Source organism: Sceloporus occidentalis, unplaced genomic scaffold, assembly GCF_023333645.1.
Source record: "Sceloporus occidentalis isolate IW3139 unplaced genomic scaffold, rSceOcc1.0.p SCAF_5, whole genome shotgun sequence".
Classification (NCBI taxonomy): Eukaryota; Metazoa; Chordata; class Lepidosauria; order Squamata; family Phrynosomatidae; genus Sceloporus; species Sceloporus occidentalis.
In genome coordinates, this window is record NW_028316985.1 from 42,089,529 (window position 1) to 42,110,611 (window position 21,083).

General features: G+C 38.1%; 1 protein-coding gene across 12 annotated transcripts in view; it reads left to right on the top strand.

Annotated features, from left to right (window-relative positions):
• ANKS1B (ankyrin repeat and sterile alpha motif domain containing 1B) overlaps nt 1–21,083 on the top strand; it is a 499,785-nt gene that overhangs the window by 438,091 nt on the left and 40,611 nt on the right. For all 12 annotated transcript variants that reach the window (XM_089523880.1, XM_089523881.1, XM_089523882.1 and 9 more), the window contains 5 exons: nt 5,783–5,911; nt 9,029–9,100; nt 13,262–13,348; nt 16,546–16,683; nt 19,821–19,988. In XM_089523880.1, the coding sequence (XP_089380006.1) occupies nt 5,783–5,911; nt 9,029–9,100; nt 13,262–13,348; nt 16,546–16,683; nt 19,821–19,988 (594 nt within the window). The remainder of the gene's footprint in view (nt 1–5,782; nt 5,912–9,028; nt 9,101–13,261; nt 13,349–16,545; nt 16,684–19,820; nt 19,989–21,083) is intronic.

Genomic DNA, 21,083 nt, shown 5'->3' on the forward strand with positions numbered 1-21,083 from the left:
AGCTGGGATGGCATTCTACAGCAGATTGGTTCTCCTCCTCTGAGGAAGACCTGATCTTGGGTTCCCAGGATGAGTCCCTCTTCTGCCATCCAAATTCTGCCATTGGAGAGGGAGGAGGCACCAAGATTCTTTGACAGCAACACGAGGCAGTTGAAAACAATGCCACATGTTATTTGAACTAAGCCTTATAACTGTTCCCTGCCAAATAGAATTGGACTACAGATGCGTTGGAATATTTTGGGAGAACAATCCTTCCTCACAATCAGAGTCAAACAGGGAGACTCAGGAAAGGAATGACTTTCGCTCTCAGTGTCCTCTCATTACGATGTCATGGTATCCACTGGGGTTTGCTTCCAGGACCCCCTATGGATACCAGAATCCATGGATATTCAAGTCCTATTAAACATAATGAGTAGTAGAATGGTGCTCCTTATATAAAATGGCAAAATCATGGTTTACTTTCAGAATTTATATATTTTTTGAATATTTTCAAGCCATGGATGCTTGAATCGCTGGATAAGGAATCCATGGATATGGAGGGCTGACTGTATTTAGGCGCCCTCTGCAGAACTATGAATGCCAAGTGGCCCTGCCATATGGTTGGTTGGATAAGGACAAGGGAACATTTATTTTGAAAATGGGAGTTTTCAGGCATACAGAAGACACTGGATTGTATTCATTGTTTGTGGGTGGTTCAACAGTGGGTTACAGAAAGATGATACCCAGTCTGTGTTCTTGGAAATGCTTATTAATTTCATGTTTTCTGAAGCTTGAATTTTAAAGTTGTTATGCTCAGCATAAATTTTCTCACAACAGGATATATTTATCTTGTTAAAAGTAACTTGAAGGGGAGCTTTAGAACAAGCAGATATCAAGTTTTCTGTCATCTTAAAAACAGTCTTGACACATTGAGCTTTCTTGTGAAGAAAGTGTAATCTCAAAGTATAATCACATTTCTCTGAGTGACATTAATAAGATTAAATAAATGGGCAACGAGACTGCAAAACTAATGTTTCTTGTCAATTAGACTAAATCACCATTCCTATAAACTGTGTAAATTCTGAAGGGCATAATGTCTGAAGTATTTCTAAGACCAGTTGATTTCATTGGGAGAGTGAAATATGTGCTGAAAAGAACTTGGACTTGAACTGGATCATGCTTGGTATTCACCAGGTTCCACAATGGTTGACATTTTGTGGCAGACATTTTTGCCATGTGTGACTGATAACTGTTGTGGAAGATGCTGTAAAATGTTATGGGTAACATTTCTGTAACCATGCAGCGTACTTGCAGGTCTTGCATCCTTACCTACTGTGTACCCCTTGGTATCTGGAGATTTCTGTCCTTAAAAGGCTCAGTAAGGAACAACAGCATACATGTGAGAAAGAAAAATGGAAGGTGTCTCAAGAAACCAGGATGGATGACTAAGGAACTTTCAACTGATCTAAGTTTGAAACGGAACATGTATAAGAAATGGGAAAAGGGGGAAATCACGAAAAAGGAATTCAAAGAAATAGCAGGCATTTGTAGGGGTAAAGTCAGAAAAGCTAAAGCGCAGAATGAACTCAGGCTTGCTACAGAGGTTAAGAACAATAAAGAAGGCTTATTTGGATATGTCCGCAGCAAAAGGAAGAAGGAAATGGTAGGGCTAGTGCGTGGAGAAGATGGCAAAATGTTAACAGGGGACAGAGAAAAGGCAGAATTACTCAACACCTTCTTTGCCTCAGTCTTCTCAGAAAAGGAAAAGGGTGCTCAACCTGAGGATAATGGAGCAGAGGACAGAATAGGGGAATTTTAGCACAGAATAAGTAAAGAGATAGTTCATGAATAATCTAATTGAATATAAGTCTCCAGGACCAGATGAACTACATCCAAGGGTATTAAAAGAACTGGCAAATGTAATATCAGAGCCATTGACAATAATCTTTGAAAACTCCTGGAGAACAGGAGAAGTCCCAGCAGACTGGAGGAGGGCAAACGTTGTCCCCATCTTCAAAAAGGGGAAAAAAGAGGATCCCAACAATTATCGTCCAGTTAGTCTGACATCAATACCAGGAAAGATTCTAGAGGAGATCATTAAACAGAGAGTCTGTGAACATCTAGATGGCAATGCCATAATCACAAAAAAGTCAATACGGATTTCAGAGAAAGAAGTCATGCCAGACAAATCTAATCTTGTAAAATGCTTGTAAAATGTGGGCTAGACAAGGTAACTGTTACATGGATATGTAATTGGTTGACTGGCCGAAGCCAAAGGGTGCTCAGCAATGGCTCCTTTTCATCCTGGAGAGAAGTGACCAGTGGGGTCCCACAGGGCTCTGTCCTGGGGCCAGTGTTATTCGACATCTTTATCAATGACTTGAATGACAGAATTGGGGGTATACTTATCAAATTTGCAGATGACACCAAATTAGGAGGAATAGCTAATACTCCAGAGGATAGGATCAAAATTCAAAATGACCAGAATAGACTAGAAAGTTGGGCCAAAGCTAACAAAATGAAATTTAACATGGAGAAATGTAAGGTACTGCACTTAGAGCGGAAAAATGAAACACACAGATATAGAATGGGTGACACCTGGCTGAACGAGACTACGTGTGAAAGGGATCTAGGAGTCCAAGTAGACCACAAATTGAACATGAGTCAACAGTGTGATGCGGCAGCCAAAAAGGCCAATGCAATTTTAGGCTGCATCAATAAAAGTATAGTGTCTAGATCAAGAGAAGTAATAGTGCCACTATATTCTGCTCTGGTCAGACCCCACCTGGAATATTGTGTCCAGTTCTGGGCCCCACAATTCAAAAAGGACATTGAGAAACTGGAGTGTGTCCAGAGGAGGGCGACTAAAATGGTGAAGGGTCTGAAAACCATGTCCTATGAGGGGAAGGACTTAGGGAGCTGGGGATGTTTAGCCTGGAGAAAAGAAGGTTAAGAGGTGATATGATAGCCCTGTTTAAATATTTGAAGGGATGTCATATTGAGGAGGGAGCAAGCTTGTTTTCTGCTGCTCCAGAGAGCAGGACCCAGAGCAATGGATCCAAGCTGCAGGAAAAGAGATTCCACCGCAACATTAGGAGAAACCTCCCGACAGTAAGGGCTGTTCGACAGTGGAACACACTCCCTCGGAGTGTGGTGGAGTCTCCTTCTTTGGAGCTCTTTAAGCAGAGGCTGGATGGCCATCTGTCAGGGATGCTTTGATTGAGAGTTCCTGCATGGCAGGGGGTTGGACTGGACGGCCCTTGCAGTCTCTTCCAACTCTACAATTCTATGATTCTATGTGAAAAACACACCTGCTACATTGGAATAAGAAAAGAGAGGCAGTGCAGAAATCACTAAACTGCAGTGACTATTGTTTGCAGTGGCAGTGGATAGAGACTCAGCCATGGGCTAATGCTGGCTTCAGGTGATGAGAGTTGCCATCCAGCATTCGAAGACCCACTTGATCCTTTCTCCTTTGCTACATAAAATGGTAAATTTGCCCCCTAGAAAGCCAGATCCAGATTTTGGCACATACAAATAGGTTGGTGGAAGTAGATTTCCCTTCCTCATGACTATTTGCCCCCTTCCCAACACTATTACATAGAGGGGTTCATAGAATCATAGAGCTGGAAGAGACTGCAAGTGCTATCCAGTCCAACCCCCTGCCATGCAGGAAATCTAAATCAAAGCATCCGACCTTGCTGGAATATCCCTGCTGAATGGGGTCTGTTCTGGTGAGGAGAGGAGAAGGATCTTTAAAAATCTGGTGGAGGCACCTCTTTGTGAGTGAAATTCCATTTTCAGATTCCTCCACCCATTTCAATCATTTTGCCTACCCCACAGCCTACTTCATTTATCAGATTTGTCTAGCATTTTTGAGAGGGCAGCAAAATGTATTTGCACAGCCCAGTTGCAGTTCCTAAGTTTTGAACTAGTCCCATGTCTAAAAACTGCTTATTTAATATTTTCATTGATGATTGCAACATTATAATATAGGTGGAAATGATCTGAAGACTCTGTCGTGCTATACAAATGCTGAGTGTTAATTAGTATCACATAATTACTGTCTACACAAGAGGCAGGCACTCCACAAGACACATTTCCCAGCAGCAAGAAACAGTGATGAGAAAAAGATACATCTGTTGAAAAAGTAGAAAGTACAGATGCCTCCTTCCTCACCAAAAAACTTTCTTTCAGAAAAGCACTACCCTGAGCCAGGATGATATAATGGTTTGATCATTATAGGCTGTATCTTCATTGCAGAATCAATGCAGTTTGACACTGCTTTACCGTTTTGTGAGATATTTAGCCTTCTCTGTCAGAGAATTCTGCACAATAAACTACAAATTCCAGGATTTCATAGGATGGAACCATAATTAAAGCGGTGTTGAACTGCATTAACTCTGTAGTGTAGCAGCAACCTTAGAAACCAAGGTTTAAATCCCTGCTCAGCCATGGAAAACTGAGTGACTGTGGGCAAATCACACTCCTCAACCTTGGAGGAAGGCACTGGTAAATTTCCTCTGAATAAATCTTACAAAGAAATCCATAAGTTGGAGTTGACTTGAAGACATAACTACAACTATTAATGGTTGCAAGAGACCATTCTAGATACTACGAAGGTCTCTAAACAGAAGTACAAGATGAATTGCATTATTGTCAGCTTTGGAATGAAGACAGTAATGCTGGCACAAAGTTGTTTCCACTTGTCTCGTTTTCTGCAATCCTGCTTGAGTTTTCACCTTGGAAGGTTACTAAGTTTTGGTGCCTTTCTGCTTACTTTGTGTGTTTGTTTGTAGATATGTACAAACCCTTGTCTTGTCTTTATTGTGTGATCCATGGAAATGGATGTATAATGCTTTTGTTTGCTCTGTTCTGGGTGGGAAAATAAATTTGTGCTTTCTTTGTCTGGATTTTTCTCATGTACTTTCAACAATAATTAAACTTTTCAGTAACTCTGTGCTACTTTTTCATTGAGTTTGTTCAAAAATTTAGTAAACTTGTAGCAATTTCTTCTATCCAGTTCTATTGAAAAACAGTGAGTAATAAAAGCAAATTCAGCCGGGACAAAACACTGAAAAGGAGAGGAACAAATAGTGTTTGACTGGGTGCTAATGTTGAAATTTGACGTAGCACATAGTTTTTGAAAATTAGATATTCAAATGCAATATCTTCTTCCTTTTTAAAGGAAGATTGATTTTCTTCAAGCCTCACTGGTGATACTTTGAGTTAAGAGACTTATATTCAACTCCCAGTTATGCTTATGTTGCGCTCAGTCCCACTGATGTCATTAGGATTTACATTATTCCAAGTATCCATATGATACTTCAAGGTGCAATCCTAAGGTGCAATACTTGGGAGTAAGTCCCTATAAAAATATAATATTTCATTTCAAAGTAAATACATATAGGATCTGATTACCTAGTTATGGTCCTATATATGTTTAAATGATGGGGACTTCCTTTGAAGCATGCATATGGTCAGGCTGTTAGTTTGGTTGAATTTCCCCTTTTTGGTCCTGTTATCTGAAATTTCTAGGTTGTTTTGAAGTAGTACTTCCATTTAACCAGTATCTGCTTTACTACAACATTTTGCTCCTTGCTAGAAAATTCAGATGAGAGGTTATGTCATAAGAAATACTCTCTATGTGGTATTTTTATTTTATCATTTAGAATGCCACATTCAGTAAATAATCCACTAAATAATACATAACCAGTATAAGTTGGGTATAACAAAGACAGGTATTTGGAAAAACTAATTTCCTTTAAATTTACTTTGCATTTGATCTATCTCTGCTTTTCAGACTGGAGACTGGGGTGAACCATCAATTACCTTACGACCTCCAAATGAAGCAACGGCATCAACACCAGTACAGTACTGGCAACACCACCCAGAGAAACTCATCTTCCAGTCATGCGATTATAAAGCATTTGTAAGCTTACCAAATTTGTGCCTCCTTTTGGAATAGCTGAAAATTATCTAATCTGGTTATGTCTTTCTTGTTCTCTAGCTGACATAACAATAACAATAATCAGGCTGATCATACAGAAACAAAAATATTTATATAAAAGAAGTCACAGTATCATGAGTGAAATGCCATCTTTTTTTTAAAAAAATTAGCCTGTTTTATTTTTTACAAAAATCTAAAAGTTCCATAAATAATTAAAAGGAGCCTAGTTGTTATATCATTTGAAAGGATCATTTAGTTCCAAGTTTACAAAGGTCAATAGGGATGCGGCAGCTTAGTGGTTAAGATGCCAATTCTGGCTATCGTAAGGTCAGAAGGCTGGCAGTTCAAGGCCCAAGTGCCACATGACGGGGTGAACTCCTGTCGCTAGTCCTAGCGTCTGCCAACCTAGCAGTTCGAAAGCATGCACATTTAAGTACAGCTTTGGTGGGAAGGTAGTAGCATTCTGTGCAGACATGCTGGCCATATGACCACGGAATCGTTTTCAGAGAACACTAGCTCTTCAGCTTAGTAATGGAGATGAGCACCGCCCCCTACAGTTGGTTATGACTAGACATTCACATCAAGGGAAAACCCTTACCTTTACATAGATTTTTGGACTATGAGGCCATGTTCTAGAAGTTTATTCCTGATGTTTCGCCAGCATCTGTGGCTGGCATCTTCAGAGAATGCTGGCATGGATGAGAGTGGGGTATATATACTGTTGGTTTAGAGGAAATGATTTACATGTTAATCTGTGTATTGTTCTGTTGTTGAACAACAGAGTGTCTATTTAATTATTGATCCATTGTCTGCTGGGAAACCTCCCTCACCCTGAGTGGTTTTCATCTGCATTTGCTGGATCTTGATTTTGGTGTTTTTCAGGACTACTAGCCAAACTTGGTTTACTTTAAGGGTTTCTTTTTTCTGTTTTCCATCAGGAATAACCTCTTCTACAACATGCCTCACGGCCCCCAAAACCCACCAAAAACTATGGATGCCAGCTGTGAAAGCCTTTGACTTCACACTTTACCTTTAGAGAGGTTTCACTTCTATGCCCTTTTAGAATTCCCAACACCAGCATGATAAATGCCACGTTGGATGGAAACGCTAGGAGCTGTAGACCAAATTGAAACGCTTCCTCTAGACAAGCACTGTTTACAAAAAGCCAAGTAGAAAGTTCTAGACAACTTTTAAGCATGACAAAAGTCAACTGCCTTCTTTTCTTGCATAGTACTTCTGTATTGGTACTCCAAAGTGAATATGGAGGTTAAATTTAGTATCATGTAAATACATCTATTTTCCCTGAAATTATACAAAGAATAAAAATCTGTATAAACTGTATATACCATCCCTTTTGTGATCATTTATTGATTCCCCTATGGTTGTTTGAAGAATTATCAGTCCTTGATTCTTCTCAGATTAAAGAATTTGTCAAATCAAGCGTTTGTTTAACAGACCATTTTACTTTTGCAGTATTTTACCACGAAAAGCTTTAAAAAGTTTTAACAAAACATAATAATTTCACTCTGTTTAATGGAACCGCACCATGTTGTTATACAGTTTTTTCATACTGGGCTCTGTCTAGCAACATGTTGTATGTATTTCCTTTTACAGTATAATTCATACAGGCCACTTTTCAAGAAACACATAACCAGGAGGTGAAGAAAAAACTTGGTGGAATCCTATTTGACCAATACATACTGCTATTGGATTCCACCATTCCCCCCCCCCCCCGAACCCCATTTACCAGTAAGCAGATGCTGGTAAGCAGCTGCAGGTTCCATTCCCTTGTTGATCAGGATGTGGCTGACTGACGTTCCCACCCCTCCTATGTGCGATTGCACAAGGGAGAGGGGCATCAGGAAGCCTCTTCTCAAACCACAGGGACACAGATTCTCATCAGTCCCAGTGGCTGTGTACCAGTAAAGAGGATTTGGGGGATTTTCATGGTCCTTGCATAGCTCCTGAACTAGGGGCTACATATGGATAATACATTAGCAGTTACTGTAGATTCCATATTTGTAACTGCCCAACAGGATTCCAGCCACTATCTGTTTATTCTGCATTCATATCCTGCAAAGTACTCTAATTAAATCCTTTATGGCTTTTTTTCTTTAACACAGAGGCTCTCCAGACCACCCCAAAGGGACAGGCTGGAGGCACCCAGTTTCCTTTCTGAGGGACGCTGCAGCAGCCAAACTACGCGGTGTCCCTCTAGACCAGAAAGAACCCGAAAAAATAGGTTCTTTTTGATGTGCAGAGACGTCATCAGTGTGCCATTGGCACACTGTGACACATCCATGACGCAGCATTCGTAGTGTGGATGCGGTGCCGCACTTGCATTGTGTACACGGGCAACGTATGGATGGCGCCATGTAAAGATGGTGCCATCGATACATGTTAGGGTTCTGGAGTGTGTGGAAGCTGCGCACTCCGGAGCCCTAAAATTGGCCCGAGGACGGGCCATAGATGCCAGTGTTTGTTTTTAAATTAAATCTTCCATGTTGTTTTCTGAGGTAGTTCTCCTTAAGATGACAATTACAGTTGTTTCTGTACTTTAAAAGTGACTGCCAAAATCCTATATAACATGTTACATTATGTAACTTTACTCATACCTAGCTATGTAACCCTTTACTGAATTGAGAAGATACATAATGAAATACTGGCAAGAGTGTCCAATGCACATTGGTGTGTAATGCGCATCATTGTGCACCAGGCATTGATGTGCACTGTACATCAATGTGCCTTGCACATAATGCACATCACACTCCAGGCACTTTGCTGCCTCTGCTGTGTAATAATGTAACAGTAACCCTCTACTGGATAGAGATTTTACAAAACTGCCATTCTAATTCCTGCAGACATAAGGCCAATTACCTAAGGACCCAACAGAATTCTCTTGGAAAATTGTAGTACTTGCCAATAGTGATAGTAGTTTCTATATAGAACATACTGTAATAATTTCCATTTGAATATTAGTAGAAGTTCTCATGGTAAAGAAGAAAAATTGTAGAATGTTCCAAATCATTGATATTTAGTTGTGTTTTGACCATTTTTTTCTAGCACTACAGAAAAAAACATCTTTATTTCTCCTTTAAGTATTTAGGTTCTATGCTGGTAAAAGAGCTAAGAGGTACAGAATCAACGCAGGATGCCTGTTCAAAAATGAGGGTGAGTGAAACAATTATTTTTCTATGTAACTATAATAAATATGATTGCCATTTTCAACTGTAGTGCCACCTAGTTTATACATTAAATCAGGAACAGGCAAGGTAGGTAATGACTTATTTTGATTTCTCCAGGTTGTTTATAGTAGATCTAATAACCATACCTCCCCTTATTCCCACAGTGTGGGAGGATGTGGAAGTCGTCCTTCTCTGCTATGGCCCCTCGGTTATGGAATACCATTCCCTTAGAAGCCTGGTTGGAGCAAACATTGATGTCATTTCAGTGCCAAGTCAAAACATGGCTTTTTATTAAATACTTCAGAGCCAATTATCCAAATTCCGTATGAGTTAAATTGCAATTTTAAATCGTTTTAACTGATTTTAAATAATCTTTTAAAAAAATGTTAAATAGTTTCATATGCTAGTAATTTTTAAAATTATTCTTAAACTATTTTAAACTGATTTTATTGGACACCATCCAGAGATCCTCACATATAGGGCTTGATATACATATTTTAAGAAAACAAACAAATATCTTTTTTCCTCCTAAATTATTTTGCTGAAAACTGTTAAGGTTCTGAAGCTTTGAATGGGCTTTTTTATCAGTAAGTGGAGCTTTGGAGTTCTAAAGAAAAGTAAAGTAGATCCCACCTCTGCATTAACAGGACCAGTATCAATTAGTAGTCTTTATTTTTCTAAATGAATGTTCAATTATAAATAAAATGTGCTCTGTTAGTATTTGTATATCGAAATATCTTACACTATGTGAACCTTACATAAAATGTTCCTGTTTAGCATCAGAGTGAGCACAGTGAATGTGGTTTCCTGTTTCTTAACTGATGAACCTTTTTGAATTTTCCTATGTTGAATTTTTTTTTAGTCCCATTCACATCCAAAATGAGATTGTAACAATTAATTGAGAATTTGAATAAAAAACTTCCATAGGCTAGAATACTCAAGTTCCTTTTTGGTTAAACGCAGATACCCTTTGGGAAAATATTTAATCATTACAAATTGGTTTATTCCATAGCAGAATAGCACAGTCAAATAGTAGTATACGAAATATGCTTTTCATGTCTTTGGGTGATCAAGTGTATTCCAAGAGGAATGGCAGCATCCAGTCACCAGTGGCTCACTGATGAAATCTCCACAGGCTGCTCTGCAACTTGACAGCAACTAACAGTCCTAAAATATGCATTTTATACTGAAGTGTGCATCCTGATATAGTTCGCCTTTCAAGCCAAGAGTTTAGAGAAATGGATAAGTGTATTCTGTATATATCTTAAATGTGCAAATCAGGTTAATGCTTAAAAATGCAGATCAATTAAATTCTAGAAAGGGCAACCATCCACTCAGCAACCATACACCTACAACATGGTATTGGCTGTGGCAACCTTAACTCCACCTCCTGGCATCAAAAAGCCAGAGATGAGGATTGCCATGAAGTGTTGGTTAATTGCTTTGCTTAGCAAGCCATCCCACCAGCCACCAGTGTCCAGAAAATTATTGGAGACTTACAGTGACTTTTTAATTACTGTTTCTAAAGAAGCAAACTAGGGAAGAGTTCTATAACAGTGAGCAAAAACCCTAACCCTGTTTTAGATTTTCAGATAAAAATAACTCAGCCTTTGGGGCACTTTTCCTTTAACAAATGTTTGTGCACAAATTCAAATTGCAGAATAGATATATATAAAATAATCCAGCTATCTCTCCTTCCTCCCCCAAACTGTGGAGGATATTGCATTCCCAAACTTAGTGCTATCAAAGTTAATAATAACATCTCTCAAATTTGTCAGATAAAACATGTCAGCTAATTCTTGGAAGAGACAGCCATATCCACAGCTGTGTTGTAAAATGGATGTTGCCATAGATGATAGTTAACAAAAACAGCTGTCACAGGTAAACACAAGAAAATACCTGCATGGAGAGATGTCTTTGGATGGACTGTGTCCAATCATATAGATGCCACTTGGAGATTATACTGTGAGGACTTCTTAGCATAAGGGCATTTCTAGTATCCTCCCCAGTGCAAGAGACAAAAGAAAGCCTCGCAACTTTCTAGACAAGCTTTTCATGGCTCATCTACTTTCAACGGGAAAGAGGTAGCAGGAAACATTTCATGAAGCTCCTTAAGTTCTCTTAGGAGCTGAAACATTATATATATTTCTTCAGGCATCCAGCCTTCACATGGCTAGAACTGCATGAGGAGGAAAGTAGCCTGGTCCTGGAGAAGACATTGCCATGGGAAAGTATGAAGCTTGGCCAGGCTTCTGAATTGCATAAAACTTTTCAGTGTAGAGCAGGCTCTCTGCTGGAGCATGGAGCATGAAGCAGTATCAGTGAACAAGCACCACTCACCCCCTTAAGTGACTCTAATTGTATGAGGGTGGATTGCCTGGAAACAACTTGTTGTTTCACCACTAAAATGCACATAGAAGAGTACACAAACAAACCGAGGTCGTTATTGCAATTGCGTTTGTCTGTAATTCACATGCACACATACGTTTCAGAAATAAGTAAAATGCATACGGTTGAAAGAATATACTGGCCATAGTTGATTTTATTGTTTTAGTATTCAAACAAGAGGTTGATATGTGGTACTGTTTTTTTAATCACTGAAATGGATTCTGAACCACTAACGCTGACACTTAACAAAAGGTGTTTTAAAGAGGTCTCCATTAAATATGTAAAATATAACTCAGTCTTTCTCATTACAAAGTCTGAATGTCCTTTTTTTGATGCTCAAATAAACAGAAAAACTGTTGGCACTCAAGATTCATCAGAGCCACCATTATTTCATGTAAAGCAAAAAAATTAAAAGTAACAAAATAATGTTAGTATATTGGCTGTAAATGGAAAGCTAACATTATGTTACTAAATTATATTGCCCTGTTGATATATTAATTTTTGTTTTTAGTGTGCTTGTTCAACACAGAATAAAAATCATTTGTGGAAGTTAATGCAAATGTCCACAAAATATATGGCATATTTTCCGTCATTTAAAATATGCATTCATGAGTGGAGTGGGCTTTCTCCTTCCCACTACTAGTCTGTAACAGGGTATACATTTGGCCAGGCACACTTTTTGTATCTCCCTTCAATAAAAAGCTCCCTTGTTCCATGTACAAGTGCTTGTTGACTAGAGAAGTATATTTTAGGATTATAGCGAGAAGTACACCTTTGAAGTAAATGTATGTAAAATACAGTTTTTCAAGCCATGTATTAGTGAAATTTTGTGCTTAGTGTAATAAATATTGGTAAGATTTGGCTAGGAAAGAAACAAACTAATGGGCATTATGTTTATATTTTGCTAGTATTAGCCTCATAGTTTTCCTATGACTTGTTTCCAGTCACACTGTCTGGCTATTCCTCTCCCTCTTTCTGTTGCAAGAACAAATCAAACTACTTAAAGAAGTACAGGAAACATATTCAGAAGTAGCCACATTGCCCATGCGGCAAAATACAACAAAATGTTGTATTCTAAAAAGATAGAGGCTACTTTGCTGCGGCTAATGGATATGAAATGTTATTGCCATATTTTTTTCCCTTTGTCCCCGGTCCTCACATGACCAAGTAGGAGAGTGCCTGATTAAGAAGCCAGTGAAACTTTGAATATTTGTGTGATATATTTTGTACACTTTAGTTGTTCCAATAAAGGTATCACTGTGTTGTGGATTTTGTTGTATTTTATTTAAAAGGTGTTTTATTTATCCTGGCAGCATACTGTTAGTGTTTTATTTTTTTAACCAAAGGCCCATCAAAGCAGATAAGTACAGTGGGGCCTCACCATTTGCAGACTTGCCATCTGTGGGCTTGTATCTGCAGACAGCAAGGCTCGTTATCCCCAGTAGTGGTGTGCATGTCACACTGCCATTAGGGACAAAGGATTTCAGGTCCCATATCTTTTCATATTTGCGGGGGGGGGGGGGGGGATCCACACAGATACCCCACGGATATGAAGGTCCACCTATTGCTACAAGTTGATAAAATTGCAGGCCCATGAAGCCAAGCATACCCAAGTAAGCATTGCAGGTATCAGGTTAGGATCAGTTGTCCAAGTTTAAATCTATTACATTAGTTACAAAATAATTTTGCTATTCTATTGTGAAAGCCAAGAAAATTAGACATTCAGTACACCACTTTTTTTATTCTTTTTACATTTCAGAAGTCTACAGAACAAATGAAGAAAGTCCCTACTATTGTTTTATCAGTTTCTTATAAGGGAGTAAAATTTATTGATGCAACAAATAAGGTAGGTATCATATGATCTATTCTTTTTATTATAAATAGCTGCTCTATACTCATTGTTATCCTTTCCTCTTATTCATAGTTTGTTTAGATTCTTTGTATCTCCTCCTCACCTCCCAAGACAATACTTTTCCCAAATGGAGCCTTTACCTTGTCCCTAGAAAATTCTATCTCCAGTATGAAATAATGGCAGAACAACTGGAAATGCCAGAGTGTATAAATTTCTCACTAAGTTTTAACATTTCTGGCACTTGTGGGATCTACTTGAAAGGCTACTCTTTTCCGTACGATAAACCTCACACAACAAAGGTTTGCATGGTCTGGATCTTTCCATGCCAGTATCAACAATCCTTCAAACACTGGGTTAACATCCATAGAAGAAGTGCTATAGTGTCCCTCCCACCAGATCTAAACTCTCATATTATTTACTAGCATGGAAATGGGTAGCTGCTCTGGGGCTAGTACAAACTTGTAAGAGTCCATCTTCTCACTTTTACCATGATATATCTGACACAAATGTAAATGTACATCACTTCAGTTTCACAGACTGTGCTGTGAGATTTAATAATGCCTCTCAATGGGCCAGTCACTTCATGCTTTTCCTAAAGGAAGAGAGTATCAAATCTGGCTGATTTGTGTGACAGCTGAAAGTAGCCATATGAAAGAGTTCTAAATGACAGAAATGAGTTTTTAAAAAATCATGCTTTTTATAGGGAAAACTATCCAAGTGAGTACTGATGTTCTGTTATTTCAAGCTTAAACCATTTTTTCCTCTTGAGAGTTGCACTTCCATACAGTGTAATGGATTAAATACACACTACACATACACAAATACATTTTCAGTACTGAAATAAACACATAGAAATTTGAAATTTTAGCAGACCTTTCAGTGAACCAGGGTTGAATTTTTAATGGAGAACCCCACTGAGTTTTAAACCCCATCACTAGGTTAAGTGCAAGCATTCCCCCTACACTTTAGGCCCTCTGAGAATTGGGGCGGGGGGGATCTCATTCTGATTTTTTCATTAAGGGCAGCATTAACCCAATCTTCAACCTATGGCAATACAGCATTTCCACTTTTTTTGTAGGAAACAATCCCTGCTTCTTAGTATCGCTGCAAATATGATAACAATCTATATTATTTAGTCCAACAGTACTGAAGCTAAGAAGAAAGAAAATAAAATGAAGGCATTATATGGGTTTTGCACAAAGTAGCATAAAATTAAATGGGTATTAAACATCACTAAGTTTAAAGATTTTTACAAATTGTGCTCATTAAGGCATAATCATTAATTTGATTATGGTTATCTGTAGGGAATGCTTTATGCAGAAATAATAGTTTCAAAAATACTCCCAACAATTTAAGATAAGAGGATTTAATAGAGGAACATTATGATCACATTTAGTTTTGATTTTTTTTCTTTCTTTTTTGCCACTTTGTAGATTTGAATCATGAGAGTTTTGAGTACATATTATTTTAAAAGCTGGCTAAGTTAGTATTTCAGTGAGGTCTCAAAATCAACTTTTCTTTAGGGGACAAATTAATGATGGGACATGAAGGGCTGCGCATAGATTGACAACAGTCTTGATTCAGAAAATAATCTTTAATTACACACACAATAATAATAATAGCTGAAAACACATGCCTCAGTCTTGTAGCACCAGTGCATATAGAATATGTCTTATGAGCCAGAGGACAGGCTTTGTCTTTTTGCCTATATAGGGATTACATACTAATTTATTATGCCAAGATGTATATGTTGTTATTTATCTTCACAACCTTGGAATGTAAGTACTTTTGAAACAGTAAAAGCATGTGGGATCCAACCTTGACTATCAGTTCAACCTTGACTATCAGTTAAATTCTATATCATAGGAATGTAATTTAACAGAACATGTCTATCTAAAAATGCTGAAGATTTCTTTCCTGTACAAATTTAATACATTATAACTCATTCAACAAAAAGGAAAAAGCACTGAGCATGCCCCAGTCATATGCTACAACAAAGCATTATCTACATTAAATTGCCAACATTTACATAGTTGAAGTAGACAGATTATTTTGTAAAAGGTGTGCCGTTGTCCAAAACATCCAAAATAGCAATTTTTGATGGACCAAATCTGATTTTTGTCTAAACTGGTTTTAAATACTGAAGCTAGAGTAGTTTTCCATCAATTTAATTTGTACAAGGCAATTGAACTCTTTGTTCCACTCAGCTCTACATTTACATCAAATTTAGTGCTTTATAAACTATACTTGTTGGTTTCAATATTTCTGAGGATATGATTCATATTTCCAACATACCATGAACACCTAAGGCCAAGTATGAATAAAACCAAAAGATGTTATAGTTGTAAATATTGCTATGGTGCACACGCAGGTAACTGATAAGTAGCTTGTAATATTAAAAAGAGCAAAAATTATCTCTGTGAACCAATCAGTTAACCTAAAGTACAGATCCCACTATCAATCTAGTAGGCTGTGTTTGCCATTTATTTGTATGAGTGAGAAGACAGCTAAAATCAAGCATGAAAAATAGCAGTTTCATCTTTTAAAGTTAAAAAACAGGGTGGTAAGGATCCTTGCATAAATCCCCAAAAAGGAATGTTGGCTTTCTGAATATAAACTTGGGGGAAACATAGTGAAATACTGTACTTTGAAGAACAAACATCCATGGTAAAACATTTGTGTTGATTATATTAGCCTTACCCCCAAATACTTAATCTGATTGAAGCCCAACTATCCAGGTCCAGAGATATTTCATCAAGCAGTGCAGACAAATTCAGTTGACAGTTTGAATAATATCTCAGTGAACCAATATAGGCAAATACCTATTAGTGTGTCACAGTGAAACAAAAAGAAGATAGTTGTTTATGGATGCAATCTGAAGCCAACATACTTCAGAGGGCATGCGACTCACTTATGAATGAATGAATCTGGACTGGATTGCAGAATGCACCACATTCTAGTCAGAGCTGAATCATAACTCAGGAACTCTAAACATTTTGCTAGCATATTATTGATTAGATGGAAATTAAGGTTTGTATTGATGAAGCAGTCTGATGACTTAATTGCCGTGACATGTTTCCCCTAACTCCCGTCTTCATATTGTTGAGCTATGACGGCTAAATAACTGAGTGGTTGCCTCTGTTCCATTTCTGCTGTAATTAAATGTACCTTTATTTTCCGAATAATATTAGAATATTATTGCTGAACATGAGATTCGTAACATTTCCTGTGCTGCACAAGACCCTGAAGACCTCTCTACCTTTGCTTACATCACAAAAGACTTGAAAACAAATCATCACTACTGCCATGTGTTCACAGCCTTTGATGTGGTTCGTATAAATATTTTTCTACTTGATCACTTAGTTTTTTGCAGTTTCAAAATCTCTATTATAAATCTTCATAATAGGTATGATCAATTTAAATGTATGTGCTGTGTGGCAAGATTAGAATTGGAAGGATAATCAAAGGGTTAAGACATTACCTTTTTGGTGTGATTTCAGCTGTGATAAAGATTCTCCAGGTTTGGTGGTAATACAAATTGAGTTTCCCTTGTCCGAAATGCTTGGGAGCAGAAGTGATTTTGATTTTTCTGGATTTTGGAATATTTGCATACACATAATGAGATAGCTTGGAGATGGGTCCCAGTTCCAAACACTTAATTTATGTATCATAGACGGTGCACACGATGACGTCCTTTTGACACAGTACCCAAACGCCGCTGTGTCAAAGGGGCGTGATCAAACCGCCCAGCAGTGGCTGTGGTGCCTCTTCGCAGGCACAAAAAGGAGCTGGAAAAACCTCTCCTTTTTGTGCTCTGCGGAGGCTGGATTGGTGCCGTGGCATGTGTTTGCTGCGGCACCGATCCAGGGCAGAAAGGGGCGGCATCTCTGTACCCGGCCAAAGTTTGTGTACACTGAATCATTAGATAGCAAAGGTATCACTCAACCACCTATGTGGACAATTTTGGATTTTGAAGTATTTCAGATTTTGGAATTCCCAGATAAGACAACGTGTACAATACAGTATAGGGGTCAGTGTATCTGAACATTAGTTCCTGTTCACATAGTAAGTCTCAAATATTCACATGTCACCTGTTTCAGATTAAATACAGTGCTCTTAATTTTAATTGAAAAGCAACTGAAAGGTGGAGTATGTAGTTGTGAATTTTCCATGCATAATATAAAACAAAAAGTTATCTAGCTACATCAGACCAAAAGGCTGTCATATTCTGCATTGCCACAGTGGCCAATCTATGGAAAGTCCACAAATGGGAAATGAGCACTCTCAGAATATACTGCTTTGGATATGGGAAATAATACATACAGCCAATATGACTAGTGACCACTGATTGTCTTATCCACAATGAATTTGTTTAATTCCTCTTAAAGCATTTCCAAGTTCACAGCCATCCCATCTTCTGGTAGTGAACTCCAGAATAACTGTGTGTTGTATAAAATACTCCCTTTCTTGTCCTCAGTCATGCTGCAAAATAGACAGAAATATGATTATAAATTATCATGCTCTGTGTTGCACTATGGATATTCCTGATATAGCAGTGACATATTTTTTCCTATTCATACCTTAAGAGGCAAAACAAACTTGAATAGCCTTTCCTAACATGTTCTTAAGCTTAAATGAACTTATTTGTCCCATCTAGTGTAGGCCTACTAAATCAGTGTAACATAAGTGTTGACATAATAAGTTTCAATTTATTTCCTGAATATATTTTAGTTGGAGCTAACAACTGGATTTAAATCAAGTAAATTACTTTTAACAAAAATGTAGTCAGGGTTTTGAGAGATGAGTTTTGCATAGAGGTTACTGTAGCTAATAAAGTCTTCAGGGTACCTCATGGCCATTTATTTTAGAATAAAACAGTAGGAATTTGAATCATCTAGCATACTTATTTTGACAATGCAGTTGTGCCTTGAAGCATTAAAAAATCCTATTTTTGTCATGATTACCTCATGCTTTTCACTCTTGAGAAAAAGCAATGTGTGCATAATAAATTATTACATTAAAATTTTCCTGTCCAGTTATGACCAGGATATATAACTAAAGATACACAGATAGTTAAAGTGCACAAAAAGTATGCTGCAAATTCCACTTCACACCCCCAAATGTGTTTTTCACATGCAAATTGGACAGAATAGAGAAAATGTCAAGGATATTTCCATATGGCCTCCGTTATGGAACATCTGAACTTGGAATGAGGAAAGCCGCAGCTATTTTTTTCATCGTGAAATTATGAGAGCAAAATAAAATGTAGCTACAATATGAGATATTGCAAATGGTGAAGTCAGACATGCCTTATGTTTTCTTATGTGAGGGGAGGAATAATAAGAAGATAGGCAAGTTGCAGTATATTCATTATTCTTGTAAGCTCAGTAGCTATAAACCAAACCTTTTTTGTATCCCTTTACCTTAAGAGTTAGCTTGGTTTTCAGACAAAGAAAAAAAAATACAACACTGAAATTCAACACATTAACAATTGTAACTCAGCCTATATTGGTAAAGCATTGAAGACAGAGACCATACTAACTACTCTTTCTGAAATTATCCTTGTGAAACAAGGAAGATAATTTAGTTGCACTTCACAATAGCCAGAGGTGTCACTAAATGGGTGCAGGGGGTGTGGATTGCACCATTGACACCCAAAAAGCAGGTGTATACCTGGTGAGACTGGTGCACCTGCTGGGTGAGCAAGAAAGAGCATTGCCTCCCTTTCTCATTCACCCAGCAGCCATGCCAGACTCTGAGCCTCCAGGGGCTCCAGCACCACCACCCCCAACAGTGGCCTCTGCTGGGGAGGTGGTGCATTCTGTTTACTCTGGTGCAGCAGTCACACCATTCTGAACAGGACCTTTGGAGGCCATGGCACCAGCTTCCCCAGCAATGGTCTGGCCAGGCAATGAACAGGCTGCTGGGGGGGGGCAGGCTGGTGAGACAGCGGAAGCATGGTAGGACAGTTCACTCCCCCCTCCCCAATGCCCTTTCCAGGCATCCACATTGGGCAATACCAAAGGCAGTAATGCCACTGACAATAGGCAATTAACTGAGAATGCCAGAAGTCCTAGTTTTCTATAGTGATATATGACTTCCCCTGTTTATATTAATTGACTCATCCATGAGTTAAAGTATTTTCCCAAAACCTGACACACACACACACGGAAATTTAGTCTATATAAAGCTGATTACAGATTTTTATATTAAATAAAAAATGCCAACTGTACAGGTCTATAATAAAGTTACATATCTTTTGTAGAATTTGGGCATTTTGGCTGTCCTATGACTATTGTCTTGTAGATTGCGGAGTTCATGCCCAGTGAATTGTGTTTACACTTTAGAAACGTTTTGTGTGTCCATGTGTGCGTACGTATGTGTATGAAAGAGTCTACATTATAATAAATGCAATATTCAAAGTTAGCTGGACTACGATTAAGACTGACCTTTGTTACTGTTCCAGAATTTAGCCTATGAAATAATTCTCACATTGGGACAGGCATTTGAGGTAGCCTATCAACTTGCACTTCAGGCACGAAAAGGAGGACATTCTTCAACCCTTCCAGAAAGCTTTGATAATAAGCCTACCAAACCCATTCCCAAACCACGTGTTAGCATTCGAAAATCTGTGGTGAGTAAAACATGTGTAATTGCATTTACAAAAGAAGTTTGATACTGCTGGTATCTTGAGGCAGATTTATGGTTGAGTCTGGAGTCCTGTTGCTACACTGTGCTACTATAACTATACCACTTTACACAGCAGTGGCGGCAGGAAAAAATGTTGTGAGAGCAGTAGCTGTGAAGGAAGTTAAACGTTGGACAAGTAGTGCGTTCCAAGCTGTCAACTTTTCTCTACTTTACTTTGCCACCACTGCATGACTAGAAAAAGTAGACTTGCTAGCACAGTTTATCAATAGACCTGACTTGTATTCCATTTATTCCAACCAAAACAGAAAAAACGGGGGCAGGAGGGTGAAAAATGTTTAGAAATTCAATATACTGGCCAAATTTTGAATGTGAGCACCCCCATATTTAAGACATTCAAGCAGGCAATCCTAGCCATGCTAGAGTCTTTGGCAAATTAACTATAACTAAACATAAATTTCACCTTATGAATGCAGTACAAATTAAGCTTCAGTTTTTCCACTGTAGATTGTTCTAGTCTTCAAATGAAAACTGTTGTTTATGAGGTTCTTCCTTTTTGCATATGTATTAATTTATTTACTTAATTTGTATTGTAATTTATTTAATTCATTTCAAGGCAGCTCCCAACATGAATTACAGCAAGGTTCTGTAGATGGGATAATATGGGAAGAGCTGATCCCACAGATATCCTGAACCTCATTTCTCCTGAAAATATCTCCCACCATCCCCATATTAATGTTAAATAACAGCTGGGTCAAGATAGATTCCTATGGGACACCATGACCTGGTGGCCGAGATGCTGAACAGGACATAGTCATGCTGAACCACAGTGTCTAGTACTACTCTCTTCTTGTGTAACAATAAACCCTACTGCCATTTCTGCTACTCCCACTACCTACTACTCTTGAATGGCCTATCCCTGTGCATCAGAAACAACTTCTTTACCTAAAAACGTAACCTTACCTGGCAGTACTCCAGATATTTAAAAAATATTGATTCAGGAAGCACTAGTAGTAGCCAAAAAATTTCTAATCTTTTCACAAAAAAATCATAATTATGATTTAAGAAGTTTTCTCTTTTG